The sequence below is a fragment of the Gobio gobio genome (assembly GCF_949357685.1).
Source record: "Gobio gobio genome assembly, chromosome: 16".
NCBI classification, from domain to species: Eukaryota; Metazoa; Chordata; class Actinopteri; order Cypriniformes; family Gobionidae; genus Gobio; species Gobio gobio.
In genome coordinates this window covers 4492765-4516373 of record NC_137109.1, presented here as the reverse complement: position 1 = coordinate 4516373, position 23609 = coordinate 4492765, and the positions used below count along the sequence as shown (strand labels likewise).

Below are 23609 nucleotides of genomic sequence, written 5' to 3'. Positions count from 1 at the left end.
GATTCTGCATGATTTAGCACGTTGCTAGTACATTTAGCACATTGCTTGCATGTTTCAAACATTTCTATGATAGCCGTCAGGCTTTGATAATGATAGACAGATTAAGTACTCTAGTCTTGTTGTTCAAAAGTTTTGACCCCCTCAATGAAAGTCTGAGACTTAGTTTTGATCGTCTGTTTAACGAAAATCGTAGCAGTTAGAAAAGATACAGCGACCCGAGTCAGAGCAGGCTGTAGAGTTAAAGCTCTAGGAGAGACTGTTGCTAAGAATAATAATAATGAGCTTAAATAATAGATCAGTGTGCTGGCTTTGTCAAGCCCATAACTCTTTGCAGTGTAAATATCACCAATCCGTAATAAAACACTGATTTTGTGGTTTCATATTGGGGGTAATATAGCAGCCATGTTTGTTTCTCGACTCACTCTATCAGTGACTGTAAGGTCAGGGTGGGCGAGTGAAGCAGAAGGTCCCGACCCCTCCTCTTATGGCAGTGCTCATTAACAGCTCATTGTTTCGTGGCCCTCGCTGCACTCAAGGCCCCCGTCCCCTCATCCGCATCTCTTGACACAGTCACTCCCAACTTGTAAACGTTGCTATGGTGATGCTTCAGGCATGGTCAAGAATCCACAGCGGAACAGTGGGAGACGGAACGGGGGAAGATGCTAGTCTCAGTGGGAAAGATCCTTTTACAGGACACAATGACGCCGGGACGCTTGGGAAAGGCAATAAAGTGCGTCTGTATGTGCTCACATGTCATTCAGCGCGTCGCTGGTTTGATTCAGGCTCGTCAATGACATCATTATTCTGTGGGAAATGTAATGACGCTTCTGGAAAAGTCACGACTTGGACACAAAAGGCCTGCTAGAGGCTTTCGACGCCTCTGAACTCTGAATTTTGATTCATATGTGCAAACAAGTTCTCGCTTAAATGTCAAAACTGAAGCGTGTCCAACTTATTGGCTGGTTTTCTCTAATGTGGAAGGTAAAGACAGATGCACTGCATTGTGGGATTCAGAATTAGACCCAGTGTATTGTGTATACTGCACATTAAAATACATCTAGGCATATTTTTCCAGCATTAAACGTGAATAAATTGCTCAGTCTAGGCCTACAATATATTCTGTAGATAGTGTTCTGAATTTTTGGGCATCTCTTTTTTTTTTGAGTCATTATTAAATCTGTTATTTCAAACAAGATTTTTTGTTGTCCATTGAAAAGATATTAGAAATATTTCATTTTATTTTTAACCCTTTAAGACCTAAGGGTATTTTTACAATTAATTTTCCGCCTGGTGTTATTTACTAAAAAAGCTTGTAAAACATCAACCCTGTTGTGCACAGACAATTGACACACCTCTTTTTTTTTTTTCAAAAAAAGTCCAGGCGCTTTTGGCCTCTTTGGATTTTGGATATTTACTGGTGCCAAGCCTCAAAACAGCTCCTTTCAGGAACTTCTCCTCAAACTTTCTTCTCAAACTTTTTCCTCAAACTTTGTCCACAAAACTACTAAAAACTGCAGCGCGTCTCTCTCTCTCTCTATCCTCAACACTAGCCGTGCGTCTCTCTCTCTTCACAATAAAAGAGCTGTGGTTCATGCGTAATGACACACACCAACGTGGATGACGGATCAGCCTGTCATTGGTCAAACCCTCATCCAAAATGGCAGCTAGCATCGCGCTAGCGGCAAAAATGACGGAAAATTTATAAATTATGGACATCAAGTGGATATATCTTGGATGTAAGCGTTTTGATTTATTGCTGAACAACTCCAAAAAGATGCACATGTTCCAGGCTGGATAGAAAACCTTCTGTAAAGGCTACAAAGACACCAAAGACACCCCCGTGATGGCTAGCTCGTTAGCTTTCTGCTGGAAAAAACGGTAAGAAAATCGATAAAAGTTTCATGAAATAATATAGATATTTATCGGAGGTGCCGTGTGACGTCGTGGGCAATGCCGTCGGGCTCTGAGGGTTAAAACACGTTGCTACCTAAACAAACATGTTCACTCACAAAAAAAAGTACAAAATTGTATCTTTTAAGGTATGAGTGGCCGTCACTGGGGTGGGACCCTCAAGGCTATATTTTTGTACCTCTAATTCAGGGGTAGGCAAGTTCGGTCCTAGAGAGCTGATGTCCTGCAGAGTTTAGCTCCTACTAAGCCACCACAGTATAAACTCATGGCTCCCAGCATGCATTGCAGCATTAAGTATGTCACCATTGTTGAGATTCATATGCTGATTCTTGATATCTGTGTGCGTCTAAACTTTTCCCCAAGAATTCAGAATGTCTGATCCGTGGCAACAAAGTATTGTTGGTGAATATTATTTATTAATATTATTAGTCAGTGATGACTTTAGTCAAACATTTTTCTTCCTGACAATTTTTTTTTATAGCTTCTTCTGATTTTAACAGATTATGTGTTTTGTTAACACTATCAAAAACCACAAACTCACATGAAAAGCCAAGAGTTAAACTGGCCAACTAAATGCAACACTGATCTCCATAATGGTGACCAAACAATAAAAAAAAACATCTAGACCTCTGTTAATTCTCAATAAGATCTTCTATAGACGTCTCTCAGGGTTGGAGTCAAACTCTGCAGGACAGCGGCTCTCTAGGACTGAACTTGACCTGCTCTAAGTGAGGAAACAATGGTATAACTGTACCCTAAGGACCAATTGTGTACCTTTTTAAAGGTACGGTTATTCGTTTTGTATCTTCACAAGCACTGGACATAAGGTCCTAGTGCAACTTTCAAAGCACCCATAAAGACCCCTGTGATACAGCGCCTCTAACTGGACCAACAGTGCAATGGCTGTTATTGTCATATCTGTCAAATACATTGGTCCATAACCTAAATATACTACAGTAAAACTGTCTGGAATTTAGCAAATGGGCCAACAATATGACGGCTATTGCCAGACTGAGTCCATAACTTCAACATGGTACAGTAACCAACAACGCAAAGGCTCTTTGAAGTCAATTTAATTCATACATTCATGTGTAAAATGCTGTTCACGATACATATTTCATGTTTCTGTGTAACAAAACCACAATAGCATTTTATGAGATGATCTCAGAAAGTTGTAAAATAGTACAAATTATAGTATTTAAAAATATCATATATGCATTTAAATCAAATTAGTGTGCATTTTAAAGCAATGATAACATGGTCATTTTGTATAATCATCCATATTTGCTGTTCAGGAGTCCTCATAAGAGGCTGAATCCATAATCTCTAGTTACCTTGTGGTATTAAAATGTGTAATAATTGTTTAAATTATTTTCTTATTCAATTGATGTATTAATGCATTCAAAGGATGAAGTGCAATAATTAAAGAATGATGTAGCCTAATTATATTTGCAGTCATTTCTGTGTTTTACCTTTCAAAATAGTTTATTATTGACAGTAGTAACAGGGTCCCTAAAAAGTGTGAATAAGAGAAAAACCACATGGTCCCTACACTGAGCTGAGGACATGTACAATAGTTAAAGTATACTGTAATCATATTTTATGTGTCTTTGTCTATTGTCAGAATAAAAGAATAGACACAAAAGCAACACAATCCTTTAAAAACGCATGAAGATGGGATCATGCTGAATATCTGGATTGTATTAGAGAGGTAGCTCTACTATAAAGGGCTCATGTCCACTTTGACGAACACTATGTGCGATTCGGATTTGTTCGGACCGCTCTGTCTCTGAATCATCTGAAGCGATTTCTCTGTCAGTTACAACAAATAGAGAACAAATAGCACAGTTTTCAGTTCTTTCACTAGTTTACTTTGAGCTACGCAGCATGGCCAGTGGATAACGCACAAGCTTAGGAGTTGTGTTTACTCCCAGACCCGGACACCATTATTAAACCGCGCTGTCACATCCAGTGGGAAGCTTCTATTATTCTAAAGGGTTTTAATTACTGTACAAAACATATCACCAAAACCAAAACTATGGAATGAATTAATAATAAATTGGTGACCAATGACAAACGAGGCCTCGGTTTGTGAGTAATACGTCATTGGTTCGGTCTGAGTGACGCTTCGGGTTTGAAACTCGCGCCACCTTGTGGCGTTTCAGAGAAGTGTCTGGAGTAGAAGAAGTGTGAGTGTCAGAGTCAGAGAGTTGGGTCATTGTTTGTTGTAACACTGCATTTCTGAGCATTCTCCCTGGTTTCTTGTCTCTTGGGTTTGGATTTCTTGCCTGTCCCGTGGATTACCCTTTTGCCTGTCTCTCCTGCCTTGTTTGCCTGTTTGGACTGATTACCTGAGTATCACCTGTTGCCTGTTTTGCTTACGATTGTAGATTACCCTTCATTAAAGCTGCATTTTGATTCTCAACCTTCTGTCTCAGAGCAATTCTGTTACAGTTAACAAGGTAATGAGACAGCTGAATATAATCAAGCATAATGAGTCCATGCAGTGGGTTATGGGTAATGTAGTCCATGATAAGATAGCACAAGAGTCGGGAGGAGAGCCCCCTAGTGGAGATCATGAGCACTGCAGCTGGAGGAGGAGACAGTCTTATAGTATGACACACTAGCAGTTCATCAAAGGACAATCGGTTTTGTTTTGTTTTTGGTATCAAATTATGCCAATGTACATGTTTATGTGACTGGCTTAAAGTTATGAACAGTTATAAAGAAGAAGAAGAAAAAAAAGACTAGCTTGTGACTAGTTTTAGTGGTTTATGTAACCCCAGAAACTCCACCCTCTTACAAAACCTATCAGGAAGTGACTAGTCATATTATTTCTACCTTTCACTTTTACTGAAAGCTAAAACGAGTCAGTGTTGAGAAGAACAGAGGAGGACATTATATTAGGACTTTTGTGTATTTATGAATTTACCCAGATTAGATTGCGATTGTAATAGTTGTTAACTTTTCAAAGCAAAGTTTAGAAAGTGAAAGTAAATTGTGGATTATTGGATCTTTTACAAGACGAGGAAATGGATTCAAAATCTGTTGAAGTTCCTACTTGTCCTATTTGCTATGAAATCTTCAAGGTTCCTGTTTTTCTGTCCTGTAGTCACAGTATTTGTAAAGAGTGTCTACAACAGTTCTGGAAAACTAAGGAAACTCAGGAGTGTCCCGTCTGCAGGAGAAGATCCTCAAAATATGAACCGCCAGTTAATCTAGAGTTAAAAAACTTGTGTGATTCATTGATAAAGGAGAGAAATGAGAGGCGTTCATCAGAGTCTGAGGAGATCTGCAGTTTACACAGTGAGAAACTCAAACTCTTCTGTCTGGAGGACAAACAGCCTGTGTGTTTAGTGTGCAGAGACTCAGAGAAACACACCAAACACACATTCAGACCCATCAGTGAAGTGGTTTCATCTCACAAGGTAAGACAAATGTCTCTCATCTCATGTGCTAAATACAGTGATAAACACACAGTACTATTTGTGTGTACAATAGACTAGTAGCCTATTTACTTTTGCTGAGACTAAATCTCCATGACTTACTACTGATATTAAACTCTCCACTAAGCTTCAACTGCTCTGATGTTCATATCTTGAATGTAACAGCATTGGCACAAAACATGTTTGGAAAAAATAGATGGGTTATTAATATTTATTCAATAATAATATGTGATTTATTACAAGACACACCAAAAGTGTTTGACACTAACAGACACTATATTGCCAAAAGTATTGTGACGCTCCTCCAAATCACTGAGTTCAGGTGTTCAATCCCTTCATGGCCACAGGTGAATAACTCAAGCTCTAGGCCTGCAGACGCTTCTACACACATTAGTGAGAGAATGGGCCGCTCTCAGGAGTGTGTGTGTGTGTGTGTGTGTGTTCGCTTCTACACACATTAGTGAGAGAATGGGCCGCTCTCAGGAGTGTGTGTGTGTGTGTGTGTGTGTGTGTGTGTGTGTGTTCGCTTCTACACACATTAGTGAGAGAATGGGCCGCTCTCAGGAGTGTGTGTGTGTGTGTGTGTTCGCTTCTACACACATTAGTGAGAGAATGGGCCGCTCTCAGGAGTGTGTGTGTGTGTGTGTGTGTGTGTGTTCGCTTCTACACACATTAGTGAGAGAATGGGCCGCTCTCAGGAGTGTGTGTGTGTGTGTGTGTGTGTTCGCTTCTACACACATTAGTGAGAGAATGGGCCGCTCTCAGGAGTGTGTGTGTGTGTGTTTGTGTGTTCGCTTCTACACACATTAGTGAGAGAATGGGCCGCTCTCAGGAGTGTGTGTGTGTGTGTGTGTGTTCGCTTCTACACACATTAGTGAGAGAATGGGCCGCTCTCAGGAGCTCAGAGAACTCAAGTGTGGGACCGTGATCGGTGGACACCTGTGCAATAAGTCCATTCAGGACATTTCCTCACTACTAAATATTCCACGCTCAACTGTAAGTGGTGTTATAACAAAGTGGAAGCGATTGGGAACAACAGCAACTCAGCCACAAAGAGCGGGGTCAGCACATGCTGAGGGTCACAGAAGTCGCCAACTTTCTGCAGAGTCAAGAGCTCCAGACCTCCAAACTTGTGTGGCCTTCAGATGAGCTCAAGAACAGTGTGTAGAGCTTCAGGGAATGGGTTTCCATGGCCGAGCAGCTCATCCAAGCCTTACATCACCAAGTGCAATGCAAAGCGTGGGATGCAGTGGGGTAAAGCGCGCCGCCACTGGACTCTAGAGCAGTGGAGACATGTTCTCTGAGTGACCAATCACGCTTCTCTGTCTGACAATCCCTTGGACGAGTCTGGGTTTGGCGGTTGCCAGGAGAACGGGACTTGCCTGACTGCATTGTGCCAAGTGTAAAGTTTGGTGGAGGGGGGATTATGGTGTGGGGTTGTTTTTCAGGGGTTGGGCTTGGCCTCTTAAATCCCTTAACCCTTAATGCTTCAGCATACCAAGACATTTTGGACAATTTCATGCTCCCAACTTTGTTGGACCAATTTGGGGACGGCCCCTTCCTGTCCCAGCATGACTGACCAGTGCACAAAGCGTCTCCATAAAGACATGGATGAGGAGTTTGGTGTGGAGGAACTGGACTGGCCTGCACAGAGTCCTGACCTCAACCCGATAGAACAGCTTTGGGATGAATTAGAGCGGAGACTGAGAGCCAGGCCTTCTCGTCCAACATCAGTGCCTGACCTCACAAATGCGCTTCTAGAAGAATCCCCATAAACACACTCCTAAACCTTGAGGAAAGCCAGAAGAGCTGAAGCTGTTAGAGTTTAATGAGAATGTTAGAGCTGCACCAACCCAATATTAAACCCTACGGATTAAGAATGGGATGGCGTTAAAGTTCATGTGCATGGTGAACTTTCACTTCCTGTATTTGCATTTGATCAACCACAAATTTACAACTGCATGGATATAATAATAAAGAATTGGCCATTGCAAAAACCACATTTGTTTGATGAAAACATGATTTCTTGATGTTCATCATATGTTCAATATATGTCCTGCCATTTGCAGCCACAAATGCTTCTGAAATTAACACATTCATCATAAAAATATTTATATAACAATAAAAACATCCAGACACACAATGTTTAAACCTCTTATAGCTTCACAAGTTTCACAGATTTTCATCTTAACCTGTAGGAGGAATTTAATACAGCGCTGACGTCCTTACAAAACAAGCTCAAACATGGAGAAGAAATGAAAGGAAAGTGTGATAAAACAATCCAACACATCGAGGTGAGGATGTGTAAAGAGTTAAACACTCAACATTCACACACACAGTTTATTATTGACATTAGTGGAGTGTGTGTTCACACAGAGCTGACTGAAGTGAATGTGATGTGATTTCAGTCTCAAGCTGAGCACACAGAGCGTCAGATTAAAGAAGAGTTTGAGAAGCTTCATCAGTTTCTCAGAGACGAAGAAGAAGCTACAATCACTGCACTGAGGGAGGAAGAGGAGCAGAAGAAGCAGATGATGAAGGAGAAGCTGGAGGAGATGAACACACACATCTCAGCTCTTTCACACACAATCAGAGACATGGAGGAGATGATGAAAGCCAATGACGTCTCGTTTCTAAAGGTGACCAATCAATCTGGCTTCATTCTTTGAGCAGAAAACAACTTGAGACTCACTGACAATGAGAGTGTTTGATAAGATATTAACATGTTTTCAAACTCTATATTTTCCAGAACTTTAGCGTCTCAATGGAAAGGTGAGTGAGCTGCTCGTATCTCTTCTCTCAGTGGATCTGAACTCAAATTCACTGCAGTTCTGACTCCTGAATGTTCCTCCAGAGTCCAGATCTCACAGCCGGATCCACGGATGAGTTCTGGAGCTTTGATTGATGTGTCCCGTTACCTGGGTAACCTGCCGTTCAGAGTCTGGAAGAAGATGCTGGAAACTGTCCAACACAGTGAGTCTCAGCAGATCTGACACCAGCGCAAAACATCCTTCAGATAGAAACACACACAACATTAACATCTGAGAGAAATATATTTAATAATCTCTTGAATTTGTGAGTGAATCTGAACTGTATTTCAGAAGATCATCAGATCATACAGTGAACTCATAATGACTACAGAAGTCTGTTCCTCATGGTCTCTGCTTATGTATTAGGATACAATAGTGTTTATTAAGTTGGCCTGGAAGAGCCATTTAATTAAATTTAATCGGCCAATCCGATTAAACGTAATATTATTATTATTATTTTTCTTACTCTAAATTTCTGACTCTAATGCTGCGTTCACACCGGACGCGAATGACGTGATTCGCTCGAGTGATTTACATGTTAAGTCAATGCAAAGACGCGAATAGACATTCTGCGGTGCGATTCGCGCGAATGAGGCGGCGAGAATTGAGCGTTTGACGCGTGAATGGCGCGAATCGCCCAAGTTGAAAAATCTGAACTTTGGCGGATATTCGCGCCACGTTAGCCAATCAGGAGCTTGCTCTAGTAGTGACAACAATGAGGAGAAAATCTGTATATTAAAGAATTAGTTCACTTTAAAATAAACTTTTGCTGATAATTTACTCACCCCCATGTCATCCAAGATGTCCATGTCTTTCTTTCTGCAGTCGAAAAGAAATTAAGGTTTTGGATGAAAACAGTCCAGGGGTTTCCTCCATATAATGGACTTCAATGGGCTCCAAACGGTTCAAGGTTCAAATGACAGTTTCAGTGCAGCTTTAAACGATATCAGACGATGAATAAGGGTCTTATCTAGCCAAACGATCAGTTTCTGCGAGAAACCCAGCAGTATTTATGCTATTATTTTACCTCTTATCAGACGAACGTGATCATCTCTGAGCTCCGCCATAACTTCCGCAAAGTGAGGTCAAATACGATCGTGGTCATAGATATATCGATAGTAGATGCCTCATTCTACTGGACCGTGCAGGCGCTAATGAGGCATCTACGTATACATCTATGACCACGCTCGTATTTGGACCGTTTGGAGCCCATTGAAGTCCATTAAATGGAGAAAACCCCTGGAATGTTTTCATCCAAAACCTTAATTTCTTTTCGACTGCAGAAAGAAAGACATGGACATCTTGGATGACATGGGGGTGAGGAAATTATCAGCAAAAGTTTATTTAAAAGTGAACTAATCCTTTAATATCTGGTTCAGACAATATAATTATCACTGTGATAACATGAAATTACATGAAATACAAACCAGTCTCTTTTCGTTAAATGCAATGTATGATCAATAATACAAAAGTAGAAGTAAAAGGTATAATAAGCAGTGTTGGGGAAGCTACTCTGAAACAGTAGTTTGACAAGCTACAAGCTACTTAAACATGAAAGTAGTTCAACTACAGCCAAGCTACCCTTCTGAAAAAGTAGTTAGATACACTACAAGTTACTACCAAAATGTAGCTAGCTACATCGAAACTACTTTTATTTATTTTTTATTTTTTTACAATTAAATGCATATTTACAAATAACTGAATAATCGTTAATGAAGAATGTTTTAAGTTAAATGTTTGGGGTTTAAAACAATGCAATACAATTATGATAAGAGTAAAGTTTTATTTTGTAAACTATCCAAATATACAATACTCAAATGTAGTCTATGGGCCCTATCTTGCACCCAGCGCAATTGACTTTGTACACCGACGCATGTGTCATTCCTATTTTGCACCCGCGCAAAGCGCGCTTTTCCCTCCACAGAAGCACGTCGCTAAACTAGTGAATGAACTTGCGCTACCTGGGCGGTTCAGCGCAAAAAAGGAGGCGTGTTCCGACGCAAACAATCCCTGGAGCTATTTTGCTGTTCCATTAAACAATTGCGCCACTGACCAGAAAAAAACCTAGTCTAAAGTCAGTGGCGCGTTGCGCGTTGTTCATTATGCTATTTTAAGGGCGCATGCTTGACCATAATGTATAGCGTGCACAACGCGCATACACTTTGCTCATGTAATCTACACAGATGCAACAGTTATTTTTGCAAATCATAAATTGTTACACTAAAAAATATTAACACATGAGATGACGGAAATCATTGTGGTGTGCCACGAAGATGTGGAAAAATAGGCATAAATCTAGCTCACAAATTATTCAGGCTAATTGTAGTCTAATAATTAAGAAGACCTGTTTGCCCAATAGTGGCAACTTCTGGCAAGACATATATGTATATAAGGACATCTATCAAATTGGTTTGTCCGTCAAGAACCAGGAAAAAAAAATCGTTGAGGGTGGACGCAGCGATGTCCTCTGCTGGCGTCAGGTCCTGAGTAGAGGCAGATCCACCTCCCGTTACACGGCGTGCCCGATTGATGCTGGCAAGCTTGGACTTTCCCCGTCTTCTGATGTCATTGTAGCGCTTGCGGCACTGGTGCGACGTCCTGGGGATGCCATCTGATGAAACAATTGTGGCTATTTCCTCCCACGCCTGTTTAACCGACGCTATTTTGGGTGGGTTTCTCCCATCCCCATACAACACAACTTCTCTGTCTTTCACTGCTCTTACAAGAACATCAGTATCCTCGGCTGTGAACCGCTCCTGGCGTGCGCCTGGTAAATACGCCATAATAATAGCAATCCATAATGGAACTTGCGCACCTGCTTTTACAGGGAATGTTGGATGACGCTCTGATTGGTTTATTCACGTTACGCCCAAACCACACCTATGAATAATGAAGCTACTTCAGACCAACCCATTTTAGATTTGCGCCGGGCGCAAGAGCCATTTATCCCGCCGGGAAAATAGCAACAGCGCCGAGACCCGCCCACAAAGTTACTTGCGCTTCGCGCTTTGACACTTGCGTTTCAGATCGTTAAAATAGGGCCCTATATCTCAAACTGACTGTCAAGTGCAAAATCGCTACAAATGTCATGTCCCATCAATGCAGGAACAAAATATAAGCAACTTTGATACACAGGAGTAGACAAAAATGCATATATATATATATATATATAGCAGGATAATCAATTCAATGCATTGCAGGCTCGTCAAAACACAAAACGTAATGTAGCTTTTGGTCGCGCTACACCGCTACTTGCTGGAAAAAGTAGTTAGCAACTGGAAAAGCTACATTGTTTTAAAAGCAACTGAGCTACTGACAAGCTACTGAAAAATGTTGTTAAGTGTTGGGGTAACAGCTTAGGACCCCGGACCAGTAGTGAAAAATGAAGACCAGGAGTCAGGAGTCAGATGAATTAAAGAAAATTTACTGAAGAATAGTTTGCAGTTTCATCAGCAGAAGCCAGCTTCAGAGGAGTTCGTAGGCTGCGCTCCCTCTAACAGTCTCCCCGCCTCCGTCTAACGTACATACAATTTTCTGAACAGTTATACTGTTTTCAAGGTCTAGACACGTCATTACTGCCTTGTGGAATGATTCTGATTGGTTCTAACAACATGCAACGTAAGCAACTTTCCACACGTAGACAGATAGAAGCATATATCACTAAAAATGCGTAGACTTGATGTCGCCCAGGCCCAGATTAGTCTCCAGTGACCTCGGAGGTCACAGAAAAGCGTCTAAAGGTCTGGCATCGCCTGCAGGAAGGCCCATATCCAATACTGGATCTGCACAAATCATACAACGCACACACACAATACTCCAGAGAATACCAGTTTCCACCAAGGTCGGGACATCTTAACTAACTATCAACAAAGCTGAATCTGCAAAACATGCTGATACTAACTCTACTTCAGAAGTGACTTTATTCTATTCTATAAAGAAAGAAGATATATCAAAGAGGTACATTTTTCCCTGAGTCCCCAAAGAATCCCACAGATGTTACAGGGATGACCCCGGGGGGGGGGGGGTCACCTCAGGAAGACATATAGTTAACACATGCTGATCTCGTTTGACTCCCTGGAGTGTTATTACTACACCAAGGGCATCTGCCTGCCAGCACGTCTTGACCCAGACATCAGAGCAGCACCTCAACAATAGGAATTCAAAAGCACAGCAAAAACACTTCAATCATCAAAATCACTCATTGAATACAGAGAGGATTAAATATAAAAGGTTATGTGTGAATTGATTTAGTAAATGTAGGAAATGGTTATACATTGATTATCATTATTTCTTATTTTGATATTTGATCATAAAATCATTCTTGAAGGATATGTGTCTGATGAAGAGACAAGTGATGTTTGGCTTGACCCTTGACCCTTCATAAGTTAGTAGCTTAGCTACTTGTAGTTAAAGGGGTGATGAATTGAGAAATCAACTTTCCCTTGAGCTTTTGATATATAAGAGGTCATGGCAAATATAAGAATATCCTGTGAGTTTCAGAGCTGAAAACTTTCTTGTTAGTCAAAGAAAAGCTTTTATAGACACCAGACCCTGAAAACGATCTTGTGCTTCACCTTTACGTCATCGCACGACGAAACACCGCCTCTACAGAATAATAAGCAGGTGTAATTCAGTAGCCCCGCCCACCGACTCATGGAGCTGGTCGGATTGTGCTAACCAGCAGCAATAAACATGCCGAGGATATCACGATATTGCGCTATTCCTGGTTGTGGAAGAACACAGTCGCTGCATAAGCTTCCCTCGGATCCTAATATTAGGATCATGTGGTTGAACTTTATTTTTAATGAAGTTCCAGCTCACGTGGGGATTTGCAGACATATTGAGATTGAAACGCAATGCTGTGCCTTCTATATTGGATCCGAATGGTGCAGCACACTTATGTGAGTAAAACATGTTTTTTATACGTGATAGTATTGCATTGTTACAGATCGTTTGATATGTGTACGATTGTGTAGTGATTATGTGTAGAGAGACTTGTTGTAACATTATGTGTGTCTCTGCGCGAGTGTGTGTGTCTCCGCGCGAGTGTGTGTCTGTGTGTGTCTCCGCGCAAGTGTGTGTGTGTCTCCGCGCAAGTGTGTGTATCTGTGTGTCTCCGCGCGAGTGTGTGTGTCTCCGCGCGAGTGTGTGTGTATGTGTCTCCACACGAGTGTGTGTGTGTCTCCATGCGAGTGTGAGTGTGTGTCTCCGCCCGAGTGTGTGTGTGTGTGTGTGTGTGTGTCTCCGTGCGAGTGTGTGTCTCCGCCCGAGTGTGTGTGTGTGTGTGTGTGTCTCCGTGCGAGTGTGTGTCTCCGTGCGAGTGTGTGTCTCCACCTGAGTGTGTGTGTGTGTGTCTCCCCACATGAGAGTGGGCATGTTTTTGTGAAATATCAGGACAAAAATGTGTATAATGACATAGGTATTACAAAAAGAGGGTGAAATATGAGGACGTTCCCCATGTCCTCACTTTTCAAAATGCTTATAAATCACAGAATGAGTTTTTTTTCACAGAAAGTGAACTGCACAGTCTCCTGTGAGGGGTAGGTTTAGGGGCAGTGTGTGTGTGTGTGTGTGTGTGTGTGTGTGTGTGTGTGTGTGTGGGTAGGTTTAGGGGCAGGGGCAGTGTGTGTGTGTGTGTGTGTGTGTGTGTGTGTGTGTGTGTGATGGGTAGGTTTAGGGGCAGGGGCAGTGTGTGTGTGTGTGTGTGTGTGTGTGTGATGGGTAGGTTTAGGGGCAGGGGCAGTGTGTGTGTGTGTGTGTGTGATGGGTAGGTTTAGGGGCAGGGGCAGTGTTTGTGTGTGTGTGTGTGTGTGTGTGTGATGGGTAGGTTTAGGGGCAGGGGCAGTGTGTGTGTGTGTGTGTGTGTGTGTGTGTGTGGACTGGTAATCATCACGTTATGGGGACAAAATGTCCCCACAAAGATAGCAATATCCGAAATCCTCATCCTTGTGGGGACATTTTTAGGTCCCCATGAGGAAAACATCTTATAAATCAGACTAAGTGATGTTTTTTGAAAATGTAAAATTGCAGAATGTCTCCTGTGAGGGTTAGGTTTAGGGGTAGGGGCAGTGTAGGGGGATAGAATATACGGTATGTACGGTATAAAAACCATTACGCCTATGGAAAGTCCCCATAAAAGATGAAAACCAAACATGTGTGTGTGTGTGTGTGTGTGTGTGTGTGTGTGTGATGGGTAGGTTTAGGGGCAGGGGCAGTGTGTGTGTGTGTGTGTGTGTGTGTGTGATGGGTAGGTTTAGGGGCAGGGGCAGTGTGTGTGTGTGTGTGTGATGGGTAGGTTTAGGGGCAGGAGCAGTATGTGTGTGTGTGTGTGTGTGTGTGTGTGTGTGTGTGTGTGTGTGTGTGTGTGTGTGTGTGTGTGTGTGTGTGTGTGTGTGTGTGTGTGTGTGTGTGTGTGTGTGTGTGTGTGTTTGTGTGTGTGTGTGTGTGTGTGATGGGTAGGTTTAGGGGCAGGGGCAGTGTGTGTGTGTGTGTGATGGGTAGGTTTAGGGGCAGGGGCAGTGTGTGTGTGTGTGTGTGTGTGTGTGTGTGTGTGTGTGTGTGTGTGATGGGTAGGTTTAGGGGCAGGGGCAGTGTGTGTGTGTGTGTGTGTGTGTGTGTGTGTGTGTGTGGGTAGGTTTAGGGGCAGGGGCAGTGTGTGTGTGTGTGTGTGTGTGTGTGTGTGATGGGTAGGTTTAGGGGCAGGGGCAGTGTGTGTGTGTGTGTGTGTGTGTGCGTGTGTGTGTGATAGGTAGGTTTAGGGGCAAGGGCAGTGTAAGGGGATAGAAAATACGGTTTGTACGGTATAAAAACCATTACGCCTATGGAATGTCCCCACATCTCACAAAAACAAATGTGTGTGTGTGTGAGAGAGATTTAGTGTTTGTTTGATATTTTGCGAGTTCTCTGAGCATTTCCCCTAGACGATTCCTGGGACAGACGGTAGCTGAAGCTCATTAAATATGCAAATATTATCCAATCCTAGCCGTGGGCGTTTACTTTCAAGTCTTCAGTTCGACACGCCCATCAAATCCTAGTGTTTCTCAGAGAGCCTCAAAACCAAGGCAGAAAATAGCCTATTACTTATTCATTATGATGTTTCTGAATGTAAAAACCACATAAACGCCATAAGTTGACCTCAGATATCAGTATAAAAAAATTAAAAAAGCCAGTTCATGACCCCTTTAACTACTCCCCTACACTGATAATAAACTATACATGAAATAAAGCAAACAATTCAGTCAAACATTCAAAGTCAGCGCTAGTCGGCTACAACGGTAACGTAAAGCTAAATAGCCTAAAAATAAAAAAGTAAGGAAACTTCATTATTCGCGTCATTCGTGTCCAGTATCAGACCTTCAGACGGTTCTGGCTCGAGTTTCTATATCTTTTCTAACTGATCGGACTTACGCTTTTCCTGAAAATGCTGATTACTCGGTCCAACTGTCCAACTGTCAAAAATTCAAAACTAAACACTGAAGCCCAGACTCACTCCAACTGACATTCAATGAACTAAACCATAGAGACTCATTAAACTCTCTATCTATCTATCTATCTATCTATCTATCTATCTATCTATCTATCTATCTATCTATCTATCTATCTATCTATCTATCTATCTATCTATCTATCTATCTATCTATCTATCTATCTATCTATCTATCTATCTATCTATCATAGCAACCACCCAGAACACCATAGCAACCACCCAGAATACCCTAGCAACCACAGAACATCCTAGCAACTGCATAGCAACCACCCAGAACACCATAGCTACCACACCAAGTGTACCCTAGCAACCACATAGCAAGACCGTAGCAACCACTCAGAATACCCTAGCAACCGCATAGCAACACCCTAGCAACCACCCTGAGTACCCTAGCAACCACATAGCAAGACCTTAGCAACCACCCAAGTACCCTAGCAACCACATAGCAAGACCCTAGCAACCACACAGAGTACCCTAGCAACCACCCCAAATACCTTAGCAACCGCATAGCAACCACCCTAGCAACCACACACCCCCCAAGTACCTTAGCAACAGCATAGCAACCACCCTAGCAACCACATAGCAATACCTTATCAACCACCTTGAGTACCTTAGCAACCGTATAGCAACCGCACAGCAACCACCTGAGTACCCTAGCAACCACATAGCAGGTCTAAACTACTAACTAATACTCAAACTATTTCAAACTTTAAACTTTTCAAACTATGTCAAACTTTAAACTATTTCAAACTTTTTCAAACTTTCTGGTCTGTCTTTTTCAAGCCAACTTAAAGTTTGTCTCGACTAACTTTTTTATCTAGTTGAATACTGATATTAAACCTGAAGCCTCAATCCATTCTGACAGAAACTGAGAGACCATTGTTATGATTTATGATCTCTTTCAACAAAGTCTTTATATGTGTTTTATATTTACATTTCTGATCATATTTCCTCCTGTAATCTGATGTTCTTCTCTTTGCAGCTCCGTTGACTCTAGATCCAAACACAGCAGCTCCTGATCTCACACTCTCGTCTGATCTGACCAGTGTGTCGCTCAGTGATGAAGATAAAACACTTCCTGATAATCCAGAGAGGATTGACTGGTGTCCATGTGTCCTGGGATCTGAGGGCTTTAACTCAGGAACACACTGCTGGGATGTGGAGGTTGGGGACAATACACGCTGGAGTCTTGGAATAACCACAGCATCAAACCAAAGGAAGGGAGAGGTTTTCTTTAAGTCTAATGTCTGGTGTGTGATGTACATGGACAGCAAATACGGCTCAGAATCCCCAGATCAATCCCTCACTGTCTTTCCTGTTAAAGTGAAGCTTCAGCGTGTGAGAGTTCAGCTGGACTATGACAGAGGAACAGTGTCATTCTCTGATCCTGTCACTAACACACATTTACACACATTCAGGACGTCCTTCACAGAGACTGTGTTTCCATTCTTATGTAATTACTGCACAACTTCTCCTCTGAGGATCTTACCAGTTAAACTGATCATTACAGCAGAAAATCACAGTTAAATCTGATTCTGCTTCCAGATTAATTCAGTTTTGCAAATTATGCTTCAATAACACTCTAATCAAAGTGTCTTATTCAATCAATTTTGGCACAAGTGTGTATTTTTGTTGGAATTTTCTCATTTCCTTTGATAAATATGTTTTACACTGGATACAGAAAAGAGTTACACTCATGAACTTAAAGGGCATATTGCAGGTTAATTTCTTTTTTTCAAAATGAATATAACCTTGTATGAAAATACCATATGAAAAATTTATGCAGGATTTAAAATGTTTTCAAAAAGACATAAGGGCACAAATTTAGTAGATAAAGTGATTAGTTCATCAGAACAAATTTACAGAATTTGGAAAGATCTTTAGATTGTACAGTGTCTTCACTTTTATCTTTTTACACATTCATTTCCCACATATAATTGAATGAGGAAAGGAAAAACAACAAAAAACAGCCACAACAGACTAGCATGTTGACTATTTGAACTTAAATTTTGCTCTCCTTTCTTTCTGGGCAGCAAATTTCTCAATGACTCTCTGATTAGAGTCAGTCACCTCAGTAGAGTCATGACGTTTGCGTTGTTCAGTCAGATATTTGAGGTCTCTTACCCCCGTTGTTGAAATATTGTTGAAATGTTGAAATTGTTTGAAATAAAAGACAGGGAAAGCAATAAAGGGCATTGCTAACAACACATCCAGCCAGCCTCCTCCGTGTCTCATCACAAGCGTGTGGATCTCTGAGTGCAGCTCCTCTGACTCCGGCTGCTGCTGCTGGACCCGTTGGTCCGGTTCGGGATCCCTGGCTTCCCTATTTAATGTATCACGGTAAATTCCACATCCTTTTCGGGAATTTAACGTAGTTTTTCTTTCTCCCAACTCTGCTTCTCCTCGTTCGATTTGCTGTATGTTTACATTCGCGAGGCCATCAACATGGCCGCCACGTCCCAGAATGCAACGCAACGCCCAAGCCCAATTATTGCAATAAATTGCAAAAAGTTTTCTAATATATGCACAGATTGATTCGGCACCATCGGCTGGACACTATTCGCTTGTTAGTCAGGGTTCAAAGTCCAAAGGGCGGAAAAATCGACGCTAAAACGCACTCGTCAGTTGCCCGCTAACCTTTTTGTGAATGGATGGATTTGAGAATGCGCTATATGGTTTAGTGCGAATATATTGTCTGACGTGTTTTGGACAGAGTAGACAGCATAGCTTCCAGTTTCTCCCTTGAAATGATAAGTTGTGTAGCCTACATTTTGGAAGTTTTTATTTAGAAAATAAAAAGGTTCTTTCTACACAGTCGAATGGAATACAAAAAATAAAATTTTATTTCCGCCAAAATAAAAGCTCTGTTTAATGTTTGAAAGAAATCAACATTTCTTGTTTTTAAAATAAGTCTCTTCTTCTCACCAAGGCTGCATTTATTTGATTAAAAATACAGTAAAAACAGAAATATTGTAAAATAATATTATAATGTAAAACAGCTGTTTTCTATGTGAGTGTATAGTAAAGTTTAATTTATTCCTGTGATCAAAGCTACATTTATCATCATGAGGCTACTCCAGTCTTCAGTGTCATATGATTCTTCACAAATCATTCTAATATGATGATTTGATGCTCAACAAACATCTATGATTATCAGTGTTGAACAATGTTTTTAGGATTTTTTTGTAAAGCTTTCTATTTCAGAGAAATGCTGTTCTTTTGAACCTTTTATTCATCAAATAATCCTGGGGAAAAGTGAGCATATTCAGCATAAGAGACTACTTAAAAAAAGTACATATCCCAGTGTAAACAATATTGTAAGACTTACTGTAAGACTTTGAATATTAACGCCTGATCAGTCTTGTGGGTTTGCTACTGTTACAATTAAAAACCGAATAAGGATAAAAACATGAAAGGCAGACATGATGTAACCAACACAACTACAACTAATACAATTTATACTGGGTTTGCGAATTATCAAGAATTGACAATAGTCAATCGTATTGGTGGCACAGAGGGGCCCCCAAATAAAATTCTGCTTAGGGCCCCATAAGGGCTTGGGCCGGCCCTGAGCTGAAGTGAAATAAATGCAATATTTGGCAATACACGGATGTTTCAGAGACATTATTGTCATGTTATAATTTATATACTGCTTAATACAGCGTCTCTTTGTACAAGAATAAAGTTCAACATATAAGCCTACACTATCAATGAAGTGCGGTCTACATTTTTAATCAGTTTTATTTTGATAAACATGACAATATATCATCGCGACTACATAAAAAGAGGTTTTACCGTTATAGCATTAGTGTATTAGCCGACTGCTCTCGAATCGCTCTCGCTGTACTTTGATGCCATACGTCACAGTCACGTGGCGTCAGCGCTGTCTCAAGTCAGACAACATTTCTAACCAGCATGCACTGCTTCAAGTCAGCCGCCGATCGATCTGCGCATCGCTGCATCAAGTCGAACAAGCCTAACTTCTTCTTGAGAGTGTGTATTCAATGAACACCACATGGTACACCACAAATTTGATGAGCACTGCTCACCCAAGAAAAATGAAACATATGAGAAGTGTTTCGCTCACGCATTCAATCACAGGGATACAGTTTTGACTCATTTTTGTCTGATCTGAAACTAAAGGCAAAAATATGCAACTTCGGCATCTTGACGGAATCAATGATCAGAGATCAAATCGTCTTTGGAATTCATGAGAGAAAGAGAAACTGAGCTGACATTAGACGGTGCAGTCAAGATTTGTCATGCGAGCTAACTTGCTTTATTGCACTCTAGAACTTTCAGTGATGAAGGAAACACTGCTACTGACAGTCCAGTAGTCGGCGCTGTTACCCACAAAATGAAAAGACAGAGTCAAAAGCTGCACCAAAGACAGGCACAGATTCATTCAGCTGTAGAAGATGTGGCTTGAAGCATCAACCTAAACAATGCCCAGCATATGGAAAGCAATGTGCAAAATGCAAAGGCATGAACCACTTTGCTAAGCAGTGTTTTTCAAAGAATAAAACAAAGGCATCAACAAGTGTGCATGTTGTTGAAGAGACAGAATTGTCAGACGTGTTCTTTGTGGGCATGATCAATGGTGACACAGAGAGTATACAGCAAGAATATGAAGCAAATGGAAGAAATGACTGATGTAAACTGTGTGTCTAAGGACAAATGGATTGTGTCACTACAAGTCAATGGAATCATTGTCCCGCTTAAACTTGATACAGGAGCGAAGGCCAATCTCATAAGCATAAGTGACAAAAAGGAAATGAAAATCAAGCCACAGATAAAAAGAAACCCTGTGTCGCTCAAAACCTACAACGGACAGGACATAAAGACTCCAGGTGTGTGCAGACTCAGAGTGTGTGTCAAGAACAAAACTCATCACCTGTTCTTTGTTGTTGTTGTCCCAGATGATCATCAGTCTCTCCTTGGTGACAAAGCCTGCCAGGAATTAGGACTGGTGAAAAGAGTGTATCTCAACAGGAAACTACAAATAACATTGTTTGCAAATTTGGTGATGTTTTCAAAGGACTGGGAGCTCTACCATTCATTTACAAAATTCAGCTCAAAGAAGATGCTCACCCTGTAGTCCACGCTCCAAGAAGGGTTTCCGCGCCACTGAAAGAGAAACTGAAAAAAGAACTTGATAAAAGGACAGCTCTAGGAGTAATTAATAAAGTGGAGGAGCCTACAGACTGGGTCAATTCAATGGTCTGTGTTAAAAAGAAAAATGGTGATCTGAAAGTATGCATGGATCCTCAAGACTTGAATGCAAACATAAAAAGGGAGCTCTACCAGATTCCAAAGCGTGAGGAGATCACAAGTGAAATGACTGGTGCACAGTACTTCAGCAATTTCGATGCTTCACAGGCATTCTGGCAATTGAAGCTTCATGAAGACAGTACAAAATACTGCACGTTCAATACACCATTTGGACGGTATTCATTTCTACGCCTAACCTTAATAGGCCTACGCATAATTTCAGCCTCAGAAATCTTTCATCGTGCCATGGAGCATATCATAGAAGGATTGCAGGGAGTTTGTGCATATGTTGATAACATAGTTCCATGGTTTGGGGATCATCATTGCAGGAACACAATCAGAGACTTTTCCAGCTTCTTCAAAGAGTTCGGAAATTTGGACTAAAGTTAAACAGAGCTAAATGTCTGTTTGCTGTCACTGAAATTACTTTTTTTAGGTGACAAGTTGTCTGGACGTGGTGTTGAACCTGACAAAAGCAAAATTCAGGCAATTCTGCATATGCCGAGTCCAGTGGACAAAAAAAGTCTGCTGAGGATAATGGGAATGGTAAACTTAATTGGTAAATTCATTCCAAACCTCTCTGCAAAAACTACGAGCCTTAGAGAACTGTTGAATCATAGAAATGAGTTCAAGAGGACAAGTAAACATGAGCAAGAATGGAAAATTGCTCAAGTCAACATTGGCAAATTAACCAGTTCTCACCTACTTTGATTCCTCTCATGCCTAGTTCAGACTGCCCGATTTTAGCCCCGATTTTGACTCACCGACAGGTTTTGCGAAATCACAGAAAAATGGCCAAAATCATAGGCAAATCGGTGCTCGTGCACGTGAGTGACAATCACGCAGTGTGAATTATCAAAGACGCGATCAGAGAGAATCGCAGATGAGTCGCCGATGCCCGCAAGATATTTAACATGCTAAATATCTGGACCTGTCGGCATTTCAAACTCCTGCTGTGTGAAATGAGTTCTGACTGAAAAATACATCGCCAATGACCGACAGTAGGGCTGTGACGGTATGGGATTTTTTCTCACTGCGGTGACGAAGCAAATAATCTCGCGGTTTGGTTTTGTCATGTTCTAACCCTAAGCTAATTTCTATTAGCATGTGGCTACTCACTGCTAGCATGTGTAGCATGTTGAAAGTCCAGTTTGCTAGCATGAGCCAAAAGACCCAACCCCCATGTCTCTATGATGTTCTGATGCAGAGATATAGGTCTTGCTGAACGGTTGCTAGGGTACTCTGTTTGGTTGCTATGGATTGGCTTGGCAGCATCCAACTATAGATAGATAGAGAGTGATAGAGTGATAGATAGATAGAGTGATAGATAGAGTTGACAGAGTGATAGAGAGTGATTGTAAATATTAATAATTAACTATTAATTAGGCTAAACTTAAACAACCTTTTTTAAAATGCAATATAAAGAGCTAGCCTAGTAAGTGCTCGGCTGTTTGGCCGCTTAAGTGAACCGGCAAGTCTAAATCTAAGTCTTATCTTATCTTGATCATGTAAATGGGAAGCAGAAATTCAGAGCATTGATTGGCGTTTCCATAAAAGTTTTGTTCAGTTATTCACAGGATTTTCAATTTTGTTATTTCGTTTCGTATTCGCCTTAAAACCCGCATCGGTTCGTGGGCGGGGCGGTTGACGTGAGTGGGCGTGTGTGTACTTTTATTTACTTTTGTTTTATACAAAATATTCAATCAACTATCACAAACTATGCATCATTTGAAAGCTAAAACACTCAAGATTCATGTTCTGAACTTGTTTTTGCAATAAATACACCAGAGAGGAAAGGGTTAAATGAAACGCTAAAGGACCGTCCATGTAAACATTAGCTAAAATAAACTAAAAATCCTCCGTTGTTTGCAAGAGAGTTTTGAGTTAGCGTGATCAATCATGTCCATTTTCAATGAAATATCGATTCTAATCCTTTTCTGGCAAACTCCCCCTGCTAGAATAGCTTCTCCCACGTATTTTAAACCCTCCCCCGTCTCTCTCCTTCAATCAGAGGCTGTTTCCGAAATCGCCCCCTATACCCTCATTCACTATTCCCTACATTAGTCCACTGATATAGTCCACTTCGAAAACGAGTGAGTGATTTCGGACACTAAGTGCGCCGGAAAGGCTGCCGTTTTTGCAGTTTGTGCTTGCTGTTTGGCAGCTCCAGTAATAATGAAAAGATTTATCCTGAACTATGCTACGGAAACTAGCATGTAACCTTAATCAAACAATATAATAATCATCTTAAATAGGATCATTTATACCTGTATGCATGATATTGGGCTGGACCAGTGCGGTTCGGAAGATGGATGGATGATTGATTCAGCTGTGGGCACTATTTGAGGGAACAGCCATTTAGTGGTGTCCGAAACCATAGTGGACGTTATTAAGTGCACTCATACAATCCCACAATGCACCACAATAACGAGTTTGCAACCGATGTATGCTCGACGGCTAGAGAATACCCATAATGCACGTGAGAGTCGCGCCGTGCATTGAATGAATTCCCGCGTTTCGCCAGGAGATGGCATCGACTCACACACTTTTTAAGACCAATGATATTGGGCCCACTCACTTGTATCATCTCTAATTGAGCACGTCTGTTTACATACCCTGATAAACACTGATTAAATCGGTTAGTAGCTTTATTTTCACTTCTCTAATATTTTCTTCATATTCATA

At 41.2% G+C, this 23609-nt stretch overlaps 1 protein-coding gene across 1 annotated transcript; it reads left to right on the top strand.

Moving 5' to 3' along the window:
- The first annotated feature begins 4482 nt into the window (after positions 1 to 4482).
- Positions 4483 to 18531, top strand: LOC307139844 (nuclear factor 7, brain-like). Its single transcript, XM_079838964.1, has 6 exons — positions 4483 to 5339; positions 7556 to 7651; positions 7766 to 7996; positions 8107 to 8129; positions 8212 to 8330; positions 16636 to 18531. The coding sequence occupies exons 1-6, from the start codon at positions 4944 to 4946 to the stop codon at positions 17178 to 17180; spliced, it is 1410 nt and encodes a 469-aa protein (XP_079695090.1). The 5' UTR covers positions 4483 to 4943; the 3' UTR covers positions 17181 to 18531.
- The last annotated feature ends 5078 nt before the right edge of the window (positions 18532 to 23609 follow it).